Consider the following 23,492-nt stretch of genomic DNA (forward strand, 5'->3'; position numbering starts at 1 on the left):
GGTATAGGCAGGGGGAGGGTTTGAGTCCTGGGCGCGGTCTCTCACACTCTGCTGGGCAGAAGGGGAATTGGTCGATGGTTCAGGTTTTTTAGCCAGGTTGTCCTCTGGATTGGTGGATGAATAGCAGCAGCCCTGGTCGGTTAGACTGTGCATCCATGGGTAGGAGGCCACTTCTGTACGGACGCCAGTGCACGTCTTCCATGCCACCATGCCGCGGATGGTTTGGATGAGGTAATCCACTTGTCCAAAGCGAGCTAGGTCTCGAATCCAGGCAGGCGCTCCTGGTTGGAGGCCAGGCAGGTTCTCTGCCTTCGTGATGTTTGTCGTGGTTCAGCATCTGACTGGAATGATACTTGCCCTCTTCCTCTCTCATTTTGTCCAGGTCATCAGTTTCTGCTTGCTGCATGTGACTCCAGGCCCACAGAGGTGCGGCCGACTCTTAACTTCCCTCTGGAATAGCCTAACAAGCCAGTTAGTTGTGGGCAATTTGGGATGGGTTACAAATGCTGGCCTTGCCAGCGACTCCCACATCCCATCAACGAATCAAAAAAATGCTGTGAGGCTGGAGAGTCACCTGTAGACCAGACCAGGTGAGGGTGCTCCTTCCCTAAAGGACAACAGCGAACAGGATGGGTTTTGCAACAATGGTCATTATTAGACTTTTATTTCCAGATTTCTATTGATTTCAAATTTCACCACCTGCCCTGGTGGGATTCGAACCCAGCACCCAGAGCATCTCGGTATTATGTGTTCGATGACAACTTACCTATGCCACCGCCTCCTTACACCCTGCAATGTACCCAATTCAAAGACATTCCACACAGGATGCAGGCAGAAGTTCAAAGACTAAAAGGATAATGTGCTGACTAACTCACTGATCGCCATTTTTACTTTATAATAATGCTGGATCCTTGATTTTCCAAACGGTAAGCAACAGAATTAAATGCTCCTCCCATTCGCAGTCAAATGCCTGTGCACGGTATGAATGCACGGTAGCACAGTGGTTAGCACAGTTGCTTCACAGCGCCAGGGTCCCAGGTACGATTCCCGGCTTGGGTCACTGTCTGTGCGGAGTCTGCACGTTCTCCCCGTGTCTGCGTGGGTTTCCTCCGGGTGCTCCGGTTTCCTCCCACGGTCCAAAGACGTGCAGGTTAGGTGGATAGAAGCAAATTACTGCGGATGCTGGAATCGGAAACGAAAGAGAAAATGCTGGAAAATCTCAGCAAGTCTGGCAGCATCTGTCGGGAGAGAAAAGAGCGAACGTTCCGACTACAGCCTTCCGGCCTGAACATCGAATTCAACAACTTCAGATGATCAGCTCTACCCCACCTCGATCCATTTGTTTTCATTTCATTTTAACTGTTTTTTACCATTTCTTTTTTTCTTAATATATATTTAATTCCACCCCCCCCCCCCCCCCAATCTTATCCACCTTTCCTTCATTCCTTCACCTTTCTCCTCTTTGCTTCCCCTTTCCCCTCCCCCCACATCTACAGTTCATCCTCTGATGTTCGTTTCCCTGCTGTTTGGTCTTTCACATCTTTTGTCCTCTCTGGGGACTGCCATTAGCACTCTGTCCCCTTGGTTTCTGTGGCTATTCGCACCCGGTTTCCCTGGGTTTCTGTGGCTATGACTCATCTTTCATTCTCGCTCCACAGTATAAATATTTCCCACTTCCTCTGTCTGTTAGCTTTGACAAAGAGTCATCGGACTTGAAACGTTTGCTCTTTTCTCTCCCTACAGATGCTGCCAGACCTGCTGAGATTTTCCAGCATTTTCTCTCTCGTTGCTGGTTAGGTGGATTGGCCATGAAAAATTGCCCTTAGTAACCAAAAAAGGAAGTGCGGGCTTAAGGAGCTGGTTTGGACAGGGCTAAATCGCTGGCTTTGAAAGCAGACCAAGGCAGTCCAGCAGCACGGTTCAATTCCAGTAACAGCCTCCCCGAACAGGCGCCGGAATGTGGCGACTAGGGGCTTTTCACAGTAACTTCATTGAAGCCTACTTGTGACAATAAGCAATTTTCATTTCATTTTTCATTTTTAAGTGGGTCGGTGCAGATTCGATGGGCTGAATGGCCTCCTTCAGCACTGTATGTTCTATGAATGGAATGATCACTTTACCATCATTCCAGTAAGACACATCGCGTCGCACACCTGCTAGTTTCTGTTCTTCATCACAAGTTTCGGTCCTGAATGTGGACCACACACTGATCAACATCAACAAATCGGATGAACATAGCAATATCTGGCGGCATCTGACAGAGGCCTGAGAAAACTGGGCCAGAAAAAGGCCCTTCGGCCCATCATGTCAATGCTGTCCAGTTAGTCCCATTCCTCTCCTCGTTAACCACTGTTCAGCTTCTTCTTCCCTTTGCGAGTATTTGTCCAATTCCCTTTTGAAAATGAATGAATCTTCTTCGGCCTGTCATCCCGGCAGAGAAATCCTGATCACAGCAGCTCGGATACATGTGCTTCTCCTCATGCCACCTCTGTTTTTCTTTTAACAATTGCCATAAATCCAACTCCTTCAGTTAAAACGGCTCAGCTGACATCTGTATCAGGCTGCACCTCAGCGAGGAGCGAACCCCATTGTCCGGCTGAAATGAAGCCTGCCCTGTTCTGTGTGGGAAGCAGTCACTAATTCACCGGAGCAGCCAATTACTGGCCAGAGGGTAGTTTCACCCGCCAATCAAGGATGGGGGGGGGCGCTCTTGAAACTGGAGGGCCAATCAGAGGCCTACCTCTTTGAAAGGAAGAGCAGTCTGCAATGGAAGGTGAGCGAAAGTATCCTTCCAAATGGAGGCACGCTCTCCGTAATTTTGAATTTAAATTTTAAAATGGCTCTTGCACCCAGGCCTTCAAAGGCTCTCGCACCACGTGGACATGCCTGATAATCGGCTACCTCAAGCCAGCTGAATTGGCCTCCTCCACCTAGAGGGCTGGTATTCCCAATCAGCTTCCTTTGATTGACCCTAAGTGACCACTGACGAGTGGGTTACCCACTGCATGTGGGTAATAATGACATCCATTCAATGTTGAAAGAACTCAATTGGGCTTTTGGCAAACCTTTTGACAATTTCTAAGAGCCAGGCCGTATTGCCATAAAACCAGAAAGAAATTCTAATCCCACAGATAATATTCTTCCTCTGATCACAATGCCACCTGAGTGATGTGATCAATTTGTTGTAGAATGATACACTCTCTCAAAGCTGAAAGCAGAGATCCCTTCATGGAGTGAGTTCTGCTCGTCAATGCCCTATTTCAGAAAGGTGGAAGATAGAACTGGAGCCAATCTTTGCAGATTTTTTATTTATTTATTTACATTACAAACATACATCTCCTAACCCAGCAACCACTGTTTTCTGGGGTTCTGTAAAACCCTAGTTAATGCCTACTACCTTCGGGCAATTAAACACAACTAAAACACAATCAACATGCAGAGGGGAACTGCTATCAGGTCCATTCAGTTATGTTTGTGAAGTTTTCTATTCAACATGCATTAACTAAATTACTGATCATTTGTGTTCCGTGCCTTCCTCCACTTTAACTGGGAAATGTCAGATGGAGCCCTGTCAACACCATTAAACATTAATAATTCTGGAACAGCTTCCTATCACACGTCCCTCTGAATGGACGAAAGGAATTGAAAGTGAATCTATTATTAAAGTCCGTCAGGTGATTTGTTCAGTCATCCCGTGGATGAAAGAGATGTGAGGGTTTGCCACAGCTGTGCCCAGCCTGATTGTCAGCGTGTTCCACGCCATCTGTAACCAACACTAAAACACCTTTGTGCAGTGTGGCTCTCCATGAACTTTCTTTTTGTGTGTGTGTGCATGAGATATGACTGTGAGTGCTTTGACAACCACCAAGGCCACGGGGCTTCGTTGATAGATCTCCCCGTGGGGTTCGACAAATAAGAGTTCCCCTATTCAGCAGGCATAGGCTCGCCCAATAGGACCTATTTAGTGGAAGTTTAAAACCTGCAGGCGCAAACCAGGGCTGGCATTCCCGACGGCCTCCAGGCTGGGCCGCAAGCGCTTTACAGCTGTAGCCATTTTCATTGTTTAAGAAACTTGAGTTTGCATGATGCCTGGCCTTGGCGGAGTTATTGCAGCTAGGCTTGTAATCGTACCATAACCACATGACTGCTTTGCAAATCCTGCTTCTTATTAAAGTCCAGCGAAGATGGGCATGTTTAGTAACCTGAAATAAATCCTAAATACAAAGAGTACCGGCAGGCGTTTGGCTGGTGTTAGCGGAAATCAAAGTTTCGGTAAATGTCATCTGTCATATGGTTCCTTGCAAAACCTTAGTGACTTGTGGCAGCATGGTGGCACGGTTGTTAGCACTGCTGTCTCATGGTGCCAACGACCCGGGTTCAATTCTAGCCTTGGATGATTGTGTGGAGATTGCACGTTGTCCCCGTGTCAGTGTGGGATTCCTCCGGGTGCTCCGGTTTCCTCCCTCGGTCCAAAGATGTGCAGGTTAGGTGGAGCTATGGAAGTACGGGGACAGGGTGGGGGAATAGGCCGAGGCCGAGCGTTCTTTCAGAGTGTCAGTGCAGACTTGATGAGCTAAAGGATCCCCATCCGCACTGAAGAAATTCTATGACATTTGGGAGTAGCATTTCCCTCTGTAACTCCAGGTAGACCTCACACTACGTGATACTCAAGCAGTGTCTGACTGGATACCTCTGAAGAAGTGTCATACTGGACTGAAAACATTAACTCTGTTTGTCTCTCCACAGATGCTGACAGACCTGCTGAATTTTTCCAGCACTATCTGTCTTTTCTTTCTGACCCGACAGTTGCATTGATGCAGTGGACTTTGCACTGGATGGCACAATATGACAAAATAATGATCACCTTGATACCCGGTGACGTGAAATTCCAACCACACTGTTATTCCAATTGAAATTAGGGTAACAATCACAAGAATCTTCTTTGGTGATGGTAAAATATAATGCATGTATTATTAAATATGGAGCTGGATTCTCTGTTCCGTATCTCCCGAAATGCATTTCCCGACGGGACAGAGAATTGGGCATCAGGGGGAAGCGGGATTGGCGGGAGGCGCCGCTCCAGACACAATGCTGCAACCCCCCCCCGCCCCCCGCTGGCACTGGGATTGGGTTCATGACCACTTGCCAGCGGGAGGAGCGGGCACGGCACCCTCACCCCTCAGGGACCTCCTTAGTAAGGAGACCCCCCTTGAATAGGGATACCCCCAGCAATCCGCTTAATAGGGAGACCCACCCCCCACCCAGTGACCCCCTAACGAAAGGAAATCTTAACAGAGACTCCCTAACTAAAGGGACTCCAACAGGGACCCCCAGAGTAAAGGGACCCTCCACGGGGCCCCCTTGACTAAAGGGACACTCCACAGGGGCCCCATGACTAAAGACAGGGGATGTAAAAAAAAGATACAGCTGTAAGGCCTACCTGGAATCCACTTGTCCATTCTGAAGGAGAACAGCTGTGACCTGTGTTTGAACCCCGCAAATCCATTAGCTGCAAGCCATTCATTCCTTTCAAGTAGTGGGCTTTGATTGACAGCTTCCGCAAACCAACTGCAGCCTTGATTCATTCATCTCCCTTCATGGATGAGTGACTCTGAGTCCTGAAACCCCAGTGTTTAGAAACATCACCCATATCAAAGAACAGTGCAATGCAATCACACACGTGAGACATTGGAATGCACTTAGTGATTGGAATGCACTTACCTCTCTTTGTGGTAGTTTTCTGGGAAGTGGGTGGGTGGCTGTGTGTGTGGGGAGGGAGTCCGTGGGAGGTCCCTCTAGTCAGGGAAACGCTGTGGGGATCCATTTAGTTCGGGAGTCTATGTGCAGGGTTCCTTCAGGTAGAGGGCCCCTCTGTGTGGGGGGGTCACTGGACGGAAGTCTCCCAATTCATGGGGTCCCTGGGGGCCGTTCCCTATTATTGGGTCCCTGGGATGGTCTCCCTATTAAGTGGGTCCCTGAGAAAGGGGTTGGATCACCCACCCCCCCGTACTTGGGAAAAGGGGGGGGGCCACTCAGGCTGCTTTGCCCAGGTTCGATCCTGGCCCCGGGTCACTGTCCATGTGGAGTTTGCGCATTCTCCCCGTGTCTGCGTGGTTCTCACCCCCACAACCCATAAGACGTGCAGGGTAGGTGACTTGGCCACGCTGAATTGCCCCTTAATTGGAAAAAAAAATTGGGTACATTAAATTTAAAAAAAAAACTCTGAACCCACCTGATACACACAGCTCAACTGGCAACAGATCCAAACCGAACTTCATTGAAGAGGGGAAGATATTGCGGACAAGGCTGTTGTGCACGTGATCAAATATTTATTTGAAATGTATTATTGTCTTGTTAATATGACAGAGAAATGAGAATGGGTTGAACACTTTGATGCCTCAACACCAACATCAGCTTTTTAGTTCCTAAGATTATCTAATATGTCAGCAATGTTTCCTTTGGAATGTTAGCGGATTCTCACGTCCTCTTTAGCTGTCACATATGTTAGCAACATGCTTCGATTAACTACATGCCCAAGAGAGTATGTCCCAAACAGCTGTTACAGTGCCTACGGACAGTATAGGGGGAGTGGTCCGCCACTACAATCGGCAGCTTGTGTTATCTCAGTGTTTCGACACGAGGAACACACAGCAAACGGCTAAATGGTGCAACCATTCAGTAAGTGACAAGTGCAGCGTAAACAAGGATTAGTTTTGAGCAACCCATGGTTAGTTCAGACTGAACGTGATGTCTGGAGCGCCCCCAAAGCAACAAAGCCACAACGGCTGTATCCAATCACAGCCACACATTCCAGATTTACTCCATGTGAGCACCCTTACTCTGGCAGAATCTGGCCAAGAAACACTGAGCTTGTCCCGTGTTGTGTGAGGCAAAGCTTGTTTCTAATGTGGTGATTAGTGGAGGAGACATTGGCCTTGATTTTAGACGGTTGCAATGCCCAATGGTTAGCGTTCGCTGTCGTTATCCTGTGAAACTGACTGCTTCTGGCCATCTTCACATGTGCAATTGAATTTGGGAATTCGCAAGTTGCAATCTGTGATTCCTTGTTCCGCCACAGGGTGTGCTGTTGAAGTCCCCTCAGATTGCAATCTTTTGGAAATCACTGAACTGACACAAACTTCCCCTTTTATACTATAATATCGCTGTTAAAACTTTCTAAAGAAGTTACATGTAATTCATAATGTTAAATGGGGCAACACGGTGGCCCAGTGGTTAGCACTGCTGCCTCACAGCGCCAGGGACCCGGGGTCGATCCCATCCTTGGGTCACTGTCTATGTGGAGTTTGCACGTTCTCCCTGTGTCTGCGTGGGTTTCCCCTGGGTGCTCTGGTTTCCTCCCACAGTCCAAAGTCATTATAATAATCTTTTTATTGTCACAAGTAGACTTACATTAACGCTGCAATGAAGTTACTGTGAAAATCCCCTAGTCGCTACATTCCAGCACCTTTTCGGGTACACAGAGGGAGAATTCAGAATTCTCAGCTGGTACAGGAATTGAACCCACGCTGCTGGCCTTGTTCAGCATCACAAAACCAGCTGTCTAGCCCACTGAGCTAAACCAGCCCCTGCTGGTGCAGATGTGCAGGTTAGGTTACAGGGTTACGGGTCTGGGGTGGAGTGGATTGGTGCCGACTCGATGGGCCGAATGGCCTCCTTCTGCACTGCAGGGATTTCAGAACTCCTGAAATTTGCCAACATCGTTGATCACCAATTAGAAATTTGCAGACACCCTTGTGGGTAAATGAATTAATGGGATGGTTAGTTAGGCACACAGACAAGGAAAGTCCCGGGGATGATCATCAACCCAAGTTGTTTTAGCTAATCATGCACAAAGTCAAGATTGGGGCAGCGGTATTGACCCCTGTGGGCGGGGCATTTAATGACCCGACTTGCTGGTTTTCTGCTTCCGCCAAAGGCTTTTGAATGGCTCACTGCATTTTCCAGCATCAGCTTAAAATTCCACCCTGCAACCTTGGGTAACAGGGGAAAAAGGTCATGTTCCTGAATGTGCGGCAGTAACTTGTGGTGGCTAGTCTGGAGGCAAGATACGGTAAGGGTTAAGCTCAGGCACAATGCTCTACATGCTTGGGTAGCCATTAACATCGCTGTCGGAGCGATGTGAAGAGTGGACACTTTGACAAAGTAGGCCAGGCCTAAATGCCAGCGCGGCTGAATGCCTTCAAGGCGATGTGGGAGAGCACATAGAAAAGACTATGGGCGGGGTTCTCCGGTCTGCCAGCCACGTGTTCCTCGGCCGCGCGCCGATTCTATCTTCCCGCCGATTGTCAATGGGATCTCCCATTGTTACCACCTCATGCTGCCGTGAAATTGACTGGCGGGGGTGGCTGCCGGGGGGAATTAAATCGCAACGACTGGAGAATCCAGCTGCCAACAAACGGCCAGAGAATTCCGACCAAGACATATCACCAGTTTGTATTCGGCAAAGGCTTTAAGGCCTATGAACCAAAGTAGGAAAATAGGGTTCGCATACAGATCATCCATGATCCATTTGAATGGTGGATCAGACTCAATGGCTGAATATCCCAATCCTGCGTTTCACACATCAAACTAAACCAAACAAAGACAACCAAAGAGATTTTTCCTTGTTCCTTAAGGGAAAATTATATTCTTACCACTTTATTTTGCCCTCCTGGTTAGCCTGACATGCTTCCGAATAGGAATTGCCTCACTAACCAGAAAACCACTTCTGCATTGAACAAAGTCTGTCAGCGCAACATAACAGTTCCTGTCTGCAGGCTTCATCGTGGCGAAGGGGAAGTTCAATCTGCTGACAACAGGCTTTTAGATATTTCTGGTGAGTTATTTCCCTGTGAAATACGCCACAGCCAAATCTCTGCTGTCCATGTCCTTAACTGTACCAAGTCCCATTGCCCTATTGCCCATAGGCTCCTAACATTGATTCCAGCATAAGAAACATCATGGGCGGGATTCTTCCTGCTGCACCCGTTTTCTCCGTCCCGCCAGCCGGCCAATGGGGTTTGGCATTGTGGGCACCCCCACGCTGTTGGGAAATCCCCGGGCGTGAGTGCGCTGCTGGCGAAGCGGAGAATCCCACCGACGGAGAATCCAGCAGCTTGATTTTATCGTTCACACCTTGGGGCTCGATCCGCGACGCTGAAATCGTGTTCGGCGACGGGGCAGAGAATCCCCGATTACACCGAAATCGGGGGCGGTGGCGCTTTCGCAATGCTCCTCCCCCTGAAAAGCGGCGTACTCGCAGGGTATGACGTACACCATATCCACGGCCTCCGTACGTTGGCTGAGGCCCGCTCCGCGATTAGCTCCGTCCCCGACCGGCCGAGTTCCCGACAGTGTGGGTCACGTGGGGTCTCATCTGTCGGGAACTCAGCGTGGTGGCTGCCGACTTAGTCCAGCGCCGCCACAGTCGGGGGAGGGCCGGTCCGCGGGCAGGGGTGGACATATTCGAGGCTGGGGGCACTGTGGTGGGACCGTCCGGGACGCGCGGGCCGGCCGAAGGGGGGAAAGGTTTGCGGGCCGGGTCCACGAGCGGCATCCGCCAAGAAGCACGGCGTGGCCAGTACATGCGCGGCCACAGACCCGGCAATTCTCCAGGCTATATCGGCAGCTATAGCCAGGTGCTCCATGCTGCCTCCCTGCTAGCACCCAGCAAAACGGGGAATCGGTGGCCGTCTTGCGCCGGATTTCCTGCCGGTTTCACACCGGCGTGGGGATATAGTCTCCAAATCAGAGCATTCAGCTCTTTGTTTTCAAAAACCAGCATTTATTGCCCATCGCTAATTGCCCTTGAGGGGCAATTATGAGTCAGCCACATCGCTGTGGGTCTGGAATCACAGGCAGGCCAGACCGGGTAAGGCTGGAAGATCTCCTTCCCCTAAAGGGCATTAGTTTTTAAAAAATAAATTTAGAGTGGCCAATTCATTTTTTCCAATTAAGGGGCAATTTAGCGTAGCCAATCCACCTACCCTGCACATCTTTGGGTTGTGGGGGCGAAACCCACGCAAACACGGGGAGAATGTCCACACAGACAGTGACCCAGAGCCAGGGTCGAACCTGCGACCTCAGCGCCATGAGGCAGCAGTGCTAACTACTGTGCCACCGTGCTGCCCGAAAGGGCATTAGTGAAAATCGACAATGTTTTCATGGTCATCATTAGACTTTTAATTCCAGAGTTTTAATTAATTCAAATTTCACCATCTGCAGTGGTGGGATTTGAAACTGAGACTCCAGATCATTACTCCAGACCCACAGCAAAAGAGCACACTACCTAATCTGGTTTACCAGTGACAATACCACCACCTCCCCATCTATTTACATAATTTCCCCCCACTGCTCAATCCTTTTGAGATATCTGCTCTCATCCAATTCTGGCCTCCAAGTCTCCAATTTTAATTGCTCCGCCATTGCCTTCAAAGCCCTGAACTCTGAATGTCCTAATTAAACTGCTCCACCTCTCTAGCTGTCTTCCCTTGGCTTGGCACAGCTATTCATCATCGATTCCAATATGCCGCATAGCTCAGTCATTGACCGAGAGTCATCGAGTTTTAAAGCACAGAAAGAGGCCTTTTGGCCCATCGCACCCATGCAAGCCATCAGATGGGAGGCGTAGTGGTATTGTCACTGGGCTAGTTAGCCAAAAGGCCAGGGTAATGCTTTGGGGTCAAAGTTTAAATCCCGCCACTGCAGGTGGTGAAATTTGAACTCAATAAAAATCTGGAATTAAAAATTTGGTTGATTTTAATAAAATTGTAGAGCACCCAATTATTTTGTTTTCCAATTAAGGGGCAATTTAGCGTGACCAACCCACCTAACCTGCACATCTTTGGGTTGTGGGGTGAAACCCACACAGACACGGGGAGAAGGTGCAAAACTCCACACAGTGGCCCAGGGCCGGGATTCGAACCCAGGTCCTCAGCGGCGTAGTCCCAGTACTAACCACTGTGCCACGTACCGCCGCGGAGCTAAAGGTTTAGAGATGACTATGAAACCATTGTCGATTGTCATAAAAAAAACATCTGGCTCATAATGCCCCTTTAATGAAGGAAATCTGCCATCCTTACCTGGTCTGGCCTACATGTGACTCCAGACCCACAGTATGACTCTTAACTGCCCCCTGAAGGGCAATTAGGGATGGACAATAAATGCTGGCACAGCCTGCGACGTCCACGTACAAATAATGAAAAAAAGCACCTATCTATTTTCATCCCATTTTCCAACACTTGGCCCATAGCCTTGGATGCTATTTCCAATGCTCTTGTGAAATTCCTCGGTACATTGTTTTGCATTAAAGGTGCTACAGGAATACACAATTTGTTGCTGATTTTCTTTCTTAGTTAAAAATCTCAATGTTTCTTTGCCCCCAAAATATACTCAGCCTTTCTTTGTCCACAGGGTTCTATCCACCTGCAAGGCAGCCACGTGAACGAGTTCACTGCCTACCCCGAAGACCCTGGTAAACACCAGTTTGAGATTGTCCCAGGTAAGGAGGTTGCATCTGCTGCAGTTGCTTGGTTGCTGCTCATGTTCTCTGTGTCTAGCTCAGGCAAAGGCTTCTCCAACCCAGTCATTGGCCATTTTGACACTCTCTGCTGCTGGCACGAACCCAATTCTGCATTCAGAACAATTCACGATGATTGAACAATCTCTGATGTGTGATTATGTACCTGTATGTTGCTGTATTAGTGTGAACCACAGCATGTATGATATCAATCATTTTTATAATGCAGTGTGGACTACCTGACAGACATTTTGATTCATTTCCCTAATCAAGCGCATTTGATTCGTGAATGACAGAGTCAGGGAGCCTCCAATTTCTTTTCTTTTCATTCAGTCACGGGGTGTGGGTGTGGTTGGCTATGCCAGCATTTATTGCCCAACCCTAATTGCCCTTGAGAAGGTGGTGGTGAGCTGCCTTCTTGAACCGCTGCAGTAGGTACACCCACAGTGCTGATCGAGGGAGTGCCAGGATTTCAACCCAGTGAAGGAACGGCCAATATATTTCCAAGACAGGATGGAGAGGAACTTCAGAACCAACTCAGTAAGTCGCTACAATGGAGAATATAGATCATCAGAGTTCATAGAATCCCAACAGTGTAGAAGGAGGACATTCGGGCCATCTAGTCTGCACCAACTATCCAAAAGAGCACACTACCTAGACCCCCACCCCCACCCTACACATCTTTGGACACTAAGGGGCAATCTCCTTCATGGCCAATGAAATGAAATGAAAATTACGTATTGTCAAAAGTAGGCTTCAATGAAGTTACTGTGGAGAGCCCCTAGTCGCCACATTACGGCGCCTGTTCGGGGAGGCTGGTACGGGAATTGAACCCGCGCTGCTGGCCTGCCTTGGTCTGCTTTAAAAGCCAACGATTTAGCCCAGTGTGCTAAACCAGCCCCTAACCTGCACAACCTCGGACTGTGGGCAGTAACCGGTGCACCAGGAAGAAACCCACGCAGACACAGTGCACAGACAGTCACCTAAGGCCGGAATTGAACGCGGGTCCCTGGTGCTGTGAGGCAGCAGTGCTAAACCACTGTGCCACCGTGCCACCCAGTACAGGATCAAATTAAACCTTCAAGTTGACACTCTCACTCACCACATTCCCTAATTCTCAAAGCTTCGCTCCTTCTGGCTGGCTGCTTAAATGAATTATTGCATCAAAATATTGTCCATCAACCAACCTTGACTACATAATCCCCTGTTACATTCTTAAAGTTTGTTTATCCTTTTTAATCTCGGTGCTGGTGATGTTTGTGTGTCCGGCTACTCTTGTAGATAACATTACACCCCTTACATGCCTGAGAGCAGTAATATTAGTGTCACTTTCCAGATGAAACTTGTAACATCTCGGCAATAACCGATAGGGAAATTTTCTTGTTGCATTCTATAATAATCCAGGAGACCCCAGAAAGAAGGTTCACTTAAGTTTATTATGAATTTAAAGATTAAGGCCGCAACCCCAACATACAACAAAAGGGCCCGAGTCCAGCCAGAGTCCCGGTCCAGGTTCGGGCCGGTATTTAAAGGGCTAAGCAACGAGCCCCAGCCAGGCGGACCTCTGCTCACTAGCGGGGAAGCTCTTATTGTATGAGTTCCATGGGGAAATCTAGCACTGTACCACTTGGACCTCGTGAAGTTTATCACATGTTCCCTCCTTCAACTATTAATTAGACTATGCCTGTAGCTACTTTTTTCGATACAGTTGTTTAAAGTTATTGTTTAAAGTTCTATCCTCACCAACTAACAAAGTTGACTGTCTTAGCTTATCCTTTCCAACGTTTCTAGTCACACGAGGCTCCAGGACAGAACCTCCTCAATTTCTAAGAGCCAAGTAGATAAGTCACTCCTATTACGAACCCGCATCAGACCCCAGGATACTGGACGGAAACCTCAACATTTTATTTTAATTTTGTCAGACTGTTAGGAAAGGATGCCTCGCTCCAGGAGTTATTTCACACAAAATTGGGATATGTATTTTAAAACAATCTTTATTACAAACTGCCATGTGAGAGTACCTTTAAGAAATGGGTGTTTTTTATAGAATAACTGTAGTGGGTGTACCTTTAAGAAATGGGTGTTTATTACTGCAGTGATGTCAGAGAGTGGGTGGAGCTGGGCTGTCTGTCTGCTTTACTTTCGTTTTTGAGCAGGCTGCGATAGAGTGAGGTTTTAGTTTTGTTTTCAGAGAGAAGAGCTGCAGTGAAAGCCAGCAGATGTGCATGGATCTCTCTACAAGCTAAAGAGTGTTCATTTGGGTGATTTCAAAGAAATAACTGCTCTCATTAGAGAATTTAAACCTGATATCTGTGTTAAAGGGGTCTTTTGTCTTCTGGATGTTGTTTGGGAATCTATTAAGGATTACTTAGTGTTGTATTCTTTGGGGGTTGTATTTGAATTGATGGCTGCTAAGATGTTCACTGTGTGTTTTAAAAAGGTTAACTTGAGTTCATAGAATAAACATTATTTTACTTCAAAAAATACCTTTCCATTTCTGCTGTACCACACCTGTAGAGTGGGCCGTGTGCTCCCCATACCACAATCTATTAAAAGTTGTGGGTCAGGTGGACTCCATGATACACTTTGGGGTTCTCTAAACCCTGGCCTATAACAAAACACAGTATTAAAATATCTTTAATATCACACAAAAAAGCTTACAATCACCCCTTAAACAATGCTAATCAGTGCAGTGATACAATAACCCTTAACTGCTATCTTTACTTCCACTTAAACAACAGAACTATCTCAAGGGTGCCAATCCACTTTTAGATACAGTGAGCAGGCTCAGGAATACTTGCTGTAAAGTGATGTCTTGGATATCCACTTTGAGAAAGAGAGATCTTTTGAGACAGCTTAAAGAAAGACCTGACATCCTGCCAGAATAATGCAGAATCCCGGACTATATTTCTTCTGAAATCTTCTTAGCTCACCTTTCAGCCAAAAAAACTAACTCTGGACCTCAACATCTGACTGCTTCAACACCTGGCTCCTCCCATTAAATACATCATCTTACTAACTGAACGCAATGTCTCTAATTAACTGCTCCGCAGGGGATCCTCTTAATAAAAATAATAGTCCATCTGCCCAAACTTTTATGATGCTTTAATTGCACCTCTGGCTTCAAAATACCTAGCTGTCTTGCCAACCAGGATTATTTTAAACTACTGCAGCAGTCATACGCACACTAACCCAGGCGTTTAACCCTTACTGCACCAAATACATATATCTCTGTAATTCCTACATTCATCATAGTCCAAGGTAGTGCCTTTGGGAATTTCTGTAATGGTCTGGTAAATTCAAAAGCTGCCGGGATCCATTGTGTGAACAAATCACACCACATGTTTGTATTCAAATTGAATGAATTGGCCACTCCCTCAAACAAATTGAGGGTGAACTCAACAACACTTATAAGATGCTATCGGGTTGAGCAGAGGCACAAGAATGAAACTTTTAGGTAGGAGGAGAGAATTGGAGGCAGAAGTTTGGTGAATTTTGATGCATAAGAAGTAACATTGGATTAGTTGTGCGAGTCTGAATAGATTCCGTGACGGGCAGATTTAGACAGCCTCCGCCAATCCCCTAAAGCGATATTTTCCAGACGCATTAACTCTACCTAACTGATGTACCAATTGAGGTCGTTAAGCTGTCAATATTGTTGCTGGGAGGTTATCCTGGTTGTCTGTTTATTTGATTGCCGCTGTTGTTATTATTGAAGTGTGCCCTCAGCTCACAAATGCAACCAATATAAAAGAATGATCCGGGCAAGTCAATTAAGTTATTCTAGATTCATGGAATCACTTTCTATCGGATCCTAATAACGTAACAGCTCTTGAAGGAGCAGGCCAAGATAGCCAATTTTCAGAGGGTGCTCTAGGAAAGCTTTCTGAAGACCAGACTGCGGGCACAAATTGCCGAGCTTTGTCTTTTTTTGACCCTGATTAAGATCTAAGCGGCACTGGAAGTGAAATGGCTGGAGAAATATTAACAAAGCACTGACCTAAATATAATTCATTTTAAGGTTTTCTCATTAGGAGCCGGAATTCTGATTCCATTCTGTGTTCCAATACGTTGCATCTACAGATGAAACCACGGGGTGGAATTTTACGTTGCCCCGCTGGCGGGTTTGTAGGCTGGCATTAATTGCCGCCTTCTTGAACCACTGTAGTCCCTGAGGCGCAGGTACACCTACAGTTGTTGGGGAAGGAATTCCAGGATTTTGACCCAGCGACTGTGAAGGACCATTTTCCAAGTTAGGATGATGTGTGGCTTGGAGGGGAAATGCATGGTGTTCCCCTGCACTCTGCCCTGGTCTTTCTTGGTGTATCTCAGTGTGGATCTGTCCACATCGCTGATCTCTTTGACACACTAGCAACTTTGAATCACATATATCTCTGTAGCAACCCATACCCAATATGCAAGTCCCAATATCTAAAGGCACTTAATTCAAAGAAGTTTTCTCTATTCTATCAAAGTCTACTCAGGGTGGGTGACTTATCTACCGAACCTTTTCTAAAAGGTATACATGTTCCACATGTGTTTCAGGGGGAGATTGTGAAAGTCCAATGTAGCCATGGTGACTGTAGTGCGAATTGTTCAATTTTCCTTGCCTCGCCAGTGTCACGTTCTTGTTGGATGGCCTGATTTATATTACAAGAACACAGCTATAAATGATTTATTGACGTTTACTGTGGGTCACCAAATACAAAACAACAGATGAAAAACAGTATGAACATGTAGAAGCAACCTCTCTCTTCCAGCTTCCTAGTCAGTCTGAGGTCTCCTAACTCTAACATTCACTTATATACCAATGAGACTCCCAATGGTCAGTCGGTGAATTACAACACAACCTTGATACCACGGCAGGCAGGACAACACATCAGTCAGTCTTTCCGTCTCTTACGAGGACAACTTCCCTCGGGTCTTTCCCATCTCGCTAAATGTGAAGATCTCAGTCGCCAGTGAGCATGCAGGCCATAGTCAATGGTACAGGGATCATAATTCAACTTAATTGAGAAATGTAAGGAAAGAGGAAACTGCCAATTGTGATTAGCATGGAAATGCCATCAACTACAAGTCAACCACATTCCCCACTTGGATACATGTCAGTATTCCTCCATCGTTGCCTGGTGAAAATCCGAAAAATCGCAGCCTAACAGCTCTGTGGGAGCACCTTCTTCCCAGTCCAGGATGGTGGCTCCCCGCAACCTTCTCAGCGGCAGTCACACACAGGAGGAGATGGTGGGCATGTGATCTAGAGGCCCGGCCCTAATGCTCTCTGGGGACCTGGAAACATTTCTTCCCGAAGCAAAGAAGAAATTCGAGTGGGTGATTGAACGATGGGTCTCGATTTCAACATTAAAAGGATAGAGGGAGGAGGATAGAATCAGAGAATTTTACTGCAGTGAAGGATGCCATTGTGTTCTGTGCCATCAAGAAACGATGCTATCTGCCCTAATCCCATTTTGCGGCTGTTTGTTGTATTTGGCAATACGCCGTGCGCACCCTCCCATGAGGGCTTCTGCTTCCAGCACCCTTTCAAGCAGTTAGATCCCCACCACCCGCTGGGTGGAAAAGATTCTCTTCAACTCTTCCCTAATCATTCTACTTCAAATCTGGGCCTGGTGGTTATTGACCTCTCTGCAAAGAGAAATAGGTCTTTCCTATCCATTCCATCTTGACCCCTTTACAATTGTGTTCACCTCAATTAAATCTTCCCTCCACCCTCTGAGTTCCAAAGGACACAACCCCACCCTTACCAATCTCTCCTCATGGTTCACATCCTCCATCCCGGGCGACTTCCTGGAAAATCTCCTCTGCACCGTCTCGAGTGTGACCACACCTTTTCTGTTAAGAGTGGCCGGAACTGAATACAGTAATCTAGTTGCTGTCTAACTAGTGTTCTCATACCTATATGATAAGTTATAAAGGAGCTTATACTTCAAGCTTAGAAGAAGAAGCTCGGGGAAGTTTCAGAAGTGCAGTAGGTGGAATAGTATTTACGAAATAGGGAGTTGCAAAAATGCTGCAGTGATTGAAGTGAGGGAGGTTGAGTGCTGGAGGCTGGCAATGAATTGCTCGTCAAGCAACAAGTTCCTTCCTGTAATCAATCAGGCGTTTGAGACAGGTGCTGAAGGAATTATAGGTTTAAATTCCCGGCATCTCTTTATTCTGATCCTCAAGCTATTGATTTCTGTCACTTTTCACTCTCGGGATCCCTTCCAGAGTCGTGTCACCGTGTTCTGAATAGAATGAGATCGGCCATTATGGTCCATCTATGTCTCTTCCATTACTCCAGATAGATCACTGGTTTCCTCTGTAAGTACAGTAATAGGAGCTCCACTGCGACCTTTAAAGGACTGCCAGTGCTGTTTGCGAGTGAACGGAACCAGGAACCAGCAGTTAGATTCGGTGTTAAGTCAAAATTTCCTGTGCAGAGCACATTTCCATATCATTCTGAGGATTACTGTGTCTGTGTGGTGTCGTTAATACCGATACTAAGAGAGATGGACTCACCTGTCAATGTAGATTAAATCTGAACTTGTCCAAGTGCAGATCTTAATCTTGAAATCATGTCAGGTTCCATGCTAAACCAGGTGAACATTGCTTGAAAGCAGGGAGCCCTCATATTCAAACACATGTCACAGTGGTGCTAATCTGAAAAGACAATTGCCCCTTTTCAGCTAAAGTACAGTTTGAGGAGAACAATTTTCAAACTCAGCCAGAGTCACTTGAGCTTGCAGTCTTCTGTGTTATATATATAAAATATTACGATGCATTTACAGCACAGAAATAGACCAACAAGCTCATACTGATGTTTAAGCTTCACTCTAATTGCCCATCACCTTCTAACCCCATCAACACATCTTTCTATTCCCTTTTCCCTCACGTTAGTTAGTTGATTAGTTAGTTCATTCATTCATTCATTAGTTAGTTAGTTGGTTAGTCATTTAGTCCGTGAGTTAGTTATCCTCCTATTCCCAGGTGGGACATAAGGCTCAACAATATTCCTCCTTCGGGCCCAAGTCTTGTGTTGTGCTTTGTGCCTTGCCATGTAAGCCCCATCTCCTCCAGTTCAGTCGCCACAGACCAACGGCATGTTGTTTTTGGCCTGCCTGTTTCCATTTAACGGCTGGTGTTCATCTTCAAGCAACTTTGGGGCATCCTCAGCACAGGTCCGAGCAATCTTATACAGCGCTTCTTGATCTCTAGGAGGTATTCTTTGGTTATATTACCACTACTGGTAACATGTTATACTCCTTGCCTTTTCCTCCAAGATAGCCAGATATGTAGTGTTGACAAAGAATATAAAAATAAGAAGCTTGAATCAAAACAAATGTATTTTACACTACTAAACTAAATTAAATTCACACACTCTACTGAGTTACAGATACTAAACTAATGATACTGAATCTGTAGTACAGCAATCAATATTCTATCTAACTATTAAACTACACTATGACTTGACCTCGTGTTATATTTCTACATTCAATCCTCACTCTGCTCTCATCATCTTCTCTTCAGCTTCTCCCAGAATTCCTAGAGATGCTGTCTTATAGACAGTGAATTAGTGACGCCATCTAGTGTTTAATTTACACATAGTTTCAGATATTAACCCTTTACTACACTGGTACTATACATATATTACATCTTCTAACGGTCCTCATTGTACATTTGATTTGGCCGCTAGATGTTACAGATCTTACCTAAGCAACTATTATCAAAGGCGTTGACCTTGCCAGTGTCTGTCCCTGCTCCTCTCCAGTGTTCAGATCCATACAACAGGACAGACTAGAGTCTGATTTTGGTCTTAAGACTGTATTGAAAATCGCTTATTGTCACAAGTAGGCTTCAAATGAAGTTACTGTGAAAAGCCCCTAGTCGCCACATTCCGGCGCCTGTTCGGGGAGGCTGGTACGGGAATTGAACCCGCACTGCTGGCCTGCTTTGGTCTGCTTTCAAAGCCAGCTCTTTAGCCCTGTGCTAAACCAGCCCCTTTAAACAATACAAAGTAAACAAATCTGTGCAGACCAAATACAATTTACAAAAGTTAAACATGAGAAATAACCCCAAGACCCAAACCCTTTTCCTTTTATTTTTTATTTAGAAATATTTTGATTGGAATTTTGCAGTTTTATATATAGTTTACAAAAGGTGGTTATTGTGTATTTACATATGTATACTTCTTTCCCCCTTCCCTCCTTCCCCCCTGTTGATGAGCCCCGCCCTCCCACCCCCTCTTGTTTTAGGAGTTCCCTTGGCGTCTTGGTCTATTTTGTCTTATTTGTTTTAAAATTTAGAGTACCCAATCATTTTTTACAATTAAGGGGCAACTTAGCGTGGCCAATCCACCTACCCTGCACATTTTTGGTTTGTGGGAGCGAAACCCACGCAGACACGGGGAGAATATGCAAACTCCACACGGACAGTGACCCAGGGTCGTGATCGAACCTGGGACCTTGGTGCCGTGAGGCAGCAATGCTAACCACTGCGCCACTGTGCTGCCCTCTATTTTGTCTTATTTAATTGTGCCAACCCCAGCAGGGCCCTGGGCCCTATAACTAGCTCTGTTAGTCTGTCAGTTGGTATGGATTGTGTTCCAGGATTTGGGACCCAGCAATAGTGAAGGAGCAGTGATACACTTCCAGGTCAGGGTGGCAAGTGACTTGGAGGGGAACGTACAAGGGTGGTGATCCCATGTATCTGCTTCTCTTACCCCTTGAGAGGAGAACAGTCATAAGTTTGGAAGGATAAGGATTGAGTGTGCCTTGTAGATGGTACACACTACTGCCACAGTGCATCAGTGGTGGAGGGAGTGAATGTTTGTGGAAGAGGTGCCAATCAAGTGAGCTGTTTTGTCCTGGATGGTGTTGAGCTTCTTGAGTGCTGGAACGACACTCATCCAGGCAAGTGGAGAGTATTCCAAAGCACTCCTGACTTGTGCCTTGTAAATGGTGGACAGGCTTTGCGGAGTCTGGAGATGAGATACTTGCCGCAAGATTCCTAGCCTCTGATTTGCTTTTGTAACCACAGTATTTATATGACTGATTATTAGTGCAATCAAATGGGGGTGTCAGTGATACATCTAAGTCATCTATCAGATATCACTCCGTTAAGCCCTCTATACAAAGGGCAGTACGGAGGCACAGTGGTAAGCACAGTTGCTTCACAGCTGCTGGTCCCAGGTTCGATTCCGACCTCGGCTCACTGCCTGTGCGGAGTCTGCACGTTCTCCCAGTGACTGCGTGGGTTTCCTCCGGGTGCTCCGGTTTCCTCCCACAGTCCAAAGATGTGCAGGTTAGGTGAATTCGCCGTGATAAATTGCCCTTAGTGTCCAAAAGGGTTGGGTGGGGTTACTGAGTTACGGGGATAGGATGGAGGTGTGGGCTTGGGTAGGGTGCTCTTTTCAAGGGCCGGTGCAGACTCGATGGGCCAAATGGCCTTTTTCTGCACTGTAGATTCTATGATACTACACCACCTCCCTCCCCCAAGTACACTATCCACATTTTAACAGAGGTACGGTGTTCAGTGAAGGAAGTAGACCTGAAAACAATGGTGATTGGGAAAAAGTTTAACAAAGTCACCTCACGTTATGTAACGTGTACTCCATTCAACAACATGTGATTTTATTTGCCTCTTCTTCCGGTTCGGAAGTGCAACTACATCCTTCAAAGGCCAACCCTGAAACTCTATAATGTGCCTCTTTTTAAAACGAGGTTTTCCGCTGAGCTGTTTTTCAATCCACGTCAGTACGTAATTAACACTGAGATTGACAATGCCTCCATGACTCGTGTAAGAAAATGACCAAAGGCTACTGCCAGCCACAATGGAAATACTGATACCCACTTCACGGGCATCCCAAGGGGGTTTCTGGTTCAAGACTCAATCCCCACTGGCACTGTCCTTTTCTTTTGCAATTCCTACAGATACCAGCATCTCTATTAAATGTTTCATCGTATTACATGTCAATGAGAAGCACTGAAGGTTGGAGACACACGGATGAGTTATACAAATGCATTAAAAGCCATTGATACAAATTACCCTCAAAAGGACCTTTCAGCATCTGTCCCCGAGTGGTTTGTGCTTTATTCTGATGCTGTCTGCTTGTTTTTTCAATCTGTCACTCATTGCCTTGACAATCAATCATTCAAACCATTTTCCCCACATCTTTAGTTTATTACTGAAGGTAGGACAGGGGATTGAGTTCTCAGTTTACAATTCAACCCAGTTCCTTGCTTCTGTGATTTCTGAAATAACAGTTTCCTCTGTTGTAGCATCAACTAAAAACACACCCCACGTACGTCTTGGTTGAGTAAAGGTTTTGGGACTGTTGGTGCGTTGGGAGGGGGTTTGGCGGGGAGGGATGAATTATATGGCAATGTAACTATCTCAGGCTCCATGGTGATTTAATTATTTATTGGCATGATGTCTGAGTTCATTTGTTCCCAATCCATTTTTCTCCTTGTTTCAGAAATTTGTCGCCCAGTGTAATGTTCTTAGTAGGCAACGAGGAAGCAGCTTAAGAGTAAAGGGACTGCTATGACACAGTAAGCATACACAATGAGGCATGGAAGCGAGCCGAGACATCCAGTATGCTTGTTGAAACAGCTGCTCCCCAGAGAAAACATTGTTTGACTTAAGAGCTCAGGCAATCTCAATGCTCTTTGCTGTCAATGTCACAAAGTTTCTTTACACAACGTTAAGTGGTTTAAAGGGTTTGGGATTTTTGTTATTATTGCTGTTAACAGTCTGGATGATTGACATTTTTATTAATTTGCAGCGAAAATACTTTTTTCAACATAGTAGAAAGTTATGAATGAATTTCTCTTCTAGAAAGTTTTTTTAAAACACATCTTACTGTCACTTAAGGGTTCATTGGTTCTATACAGTTTATAGTGGGTCGGTGGGCATGGAAGTACCATAGTTCAGCATATAGCATGAATGTTGGAGGAGGGGGGTGGGTGGAAGGGCTCAGCTTCGTATGGGACATGTGGGGCCACATTGGGCAGGTGAGGTCATAGCATGTATGGAGAATGAAGCGTGTTTGGAGGGTGAGGGGTTGTGAGGGGAGGGGGAGGATTTGGGGGCCTTTGTATTTTTATTTTAACTGAGACAAAACCCACTACACCAAGGCAGGCCTTCTACACATCCCGCCTCGGTAGCCCCTGTGGCAGCCCCTGATTGGTCACCAGCTCACACCCAGCAATGAAGATCCCGCCTTTGCCCCAAGGTGAGTAGGCCGAGCCGGGAACCTTCCAAAATTCCGGTACCCACGTCAAGGATGGAAATCCAGGCCACTATCTGTCTCAAACTCCTCAGCTTCAGACAAGTTGGCAGTTCTTGGCGTTGATCGGTAACAGAATTTCCGACCTAAATCAGCTTTTAGGAATCAGGTATGAAAATCAGACCTGTCACTGTAACTAGAGTTGGGTGATAAGAGTTGGAGCAGAGGGGGGGAACAGCTGATGGGACAATGAGGGGTTCCATCCATGCAGCACGCTCTGCTAGCTCTTTCAACCTCTCTGCAGATCAATGTCTTGGGCCAGATGCCAATTCATTTCAATGCTCCCTCCAGATTCGAAGGACAACCTTCATAGGTTTGGACAGCACATGTGTTCTGTGGCTTCACAGCGCCAGGGTCCCAGGTTCGATTCCCCGCTGGGTCACTGTCTGTGCGGAGTCTGCACGTTCTCCTCGTGTGTGCGTGGGTTTTCTCCGGGTGCTCCGGTTTCCTCCCACAGTCCAAAGACGTGCAGGTTAGGTGGATTGGCCATGATAAATTGCCCTTCGTGTCCAAAAAGGTTAGGAGGGGTCATTGGGTTACGGGGATGGGGTGGAGGTGAGGGCTTAAGTGGGTAGGTGCAGACTCGATGGGCCGAATGGCCTCCTTCTGCACTGTATGTTCTATGTTTGTTGCTGTATTTTAGTTAGCTTTCGGGAAACGCCTAAAGGTCAGGCAGTCGGTAAAGTTCTG

General features: G+C 46.5%; 1 protein-coding gene across 1 annotated transcript in view; it reads left to right on the forward strand.

Annotated features, from left to right (window-relative positions):
* The window catches only part of arhgap22a (Rho GTPase activating protein 22a), a 385,586-nt gene that overhangs the window by 72,736 nt on the left and 289,358 nt on the right, over positions 1-23,492 (forward strand). Inside the window, exon 3 of the mRNA XM_072491734.1 lies at positions 11,413-11,500. Coding sequence (XP_072347835.1) covers positions 11,413-11,500 — 88 coding nt within the window. The remainder of the gene's footprint in view (positions 1-11,412; positions 11,501-23,492) is intronic.

The sequence above is a fragment of the Scyliorhinus torazame genome, chromosome 28, assembly GCF_047496885.1.
Source record: "Scyliorhinus torazame isolate Kashiwa2021f chromosome 28, sScyTor2.1, whole genome shotgun sequence".
NCBI lineage: Eukaryota > Metazoa > Chordata > Chondrichthyes > Carcharhiniformes > Scyliorhinidae > Scyliorhinus > Scyliorhinus torazame.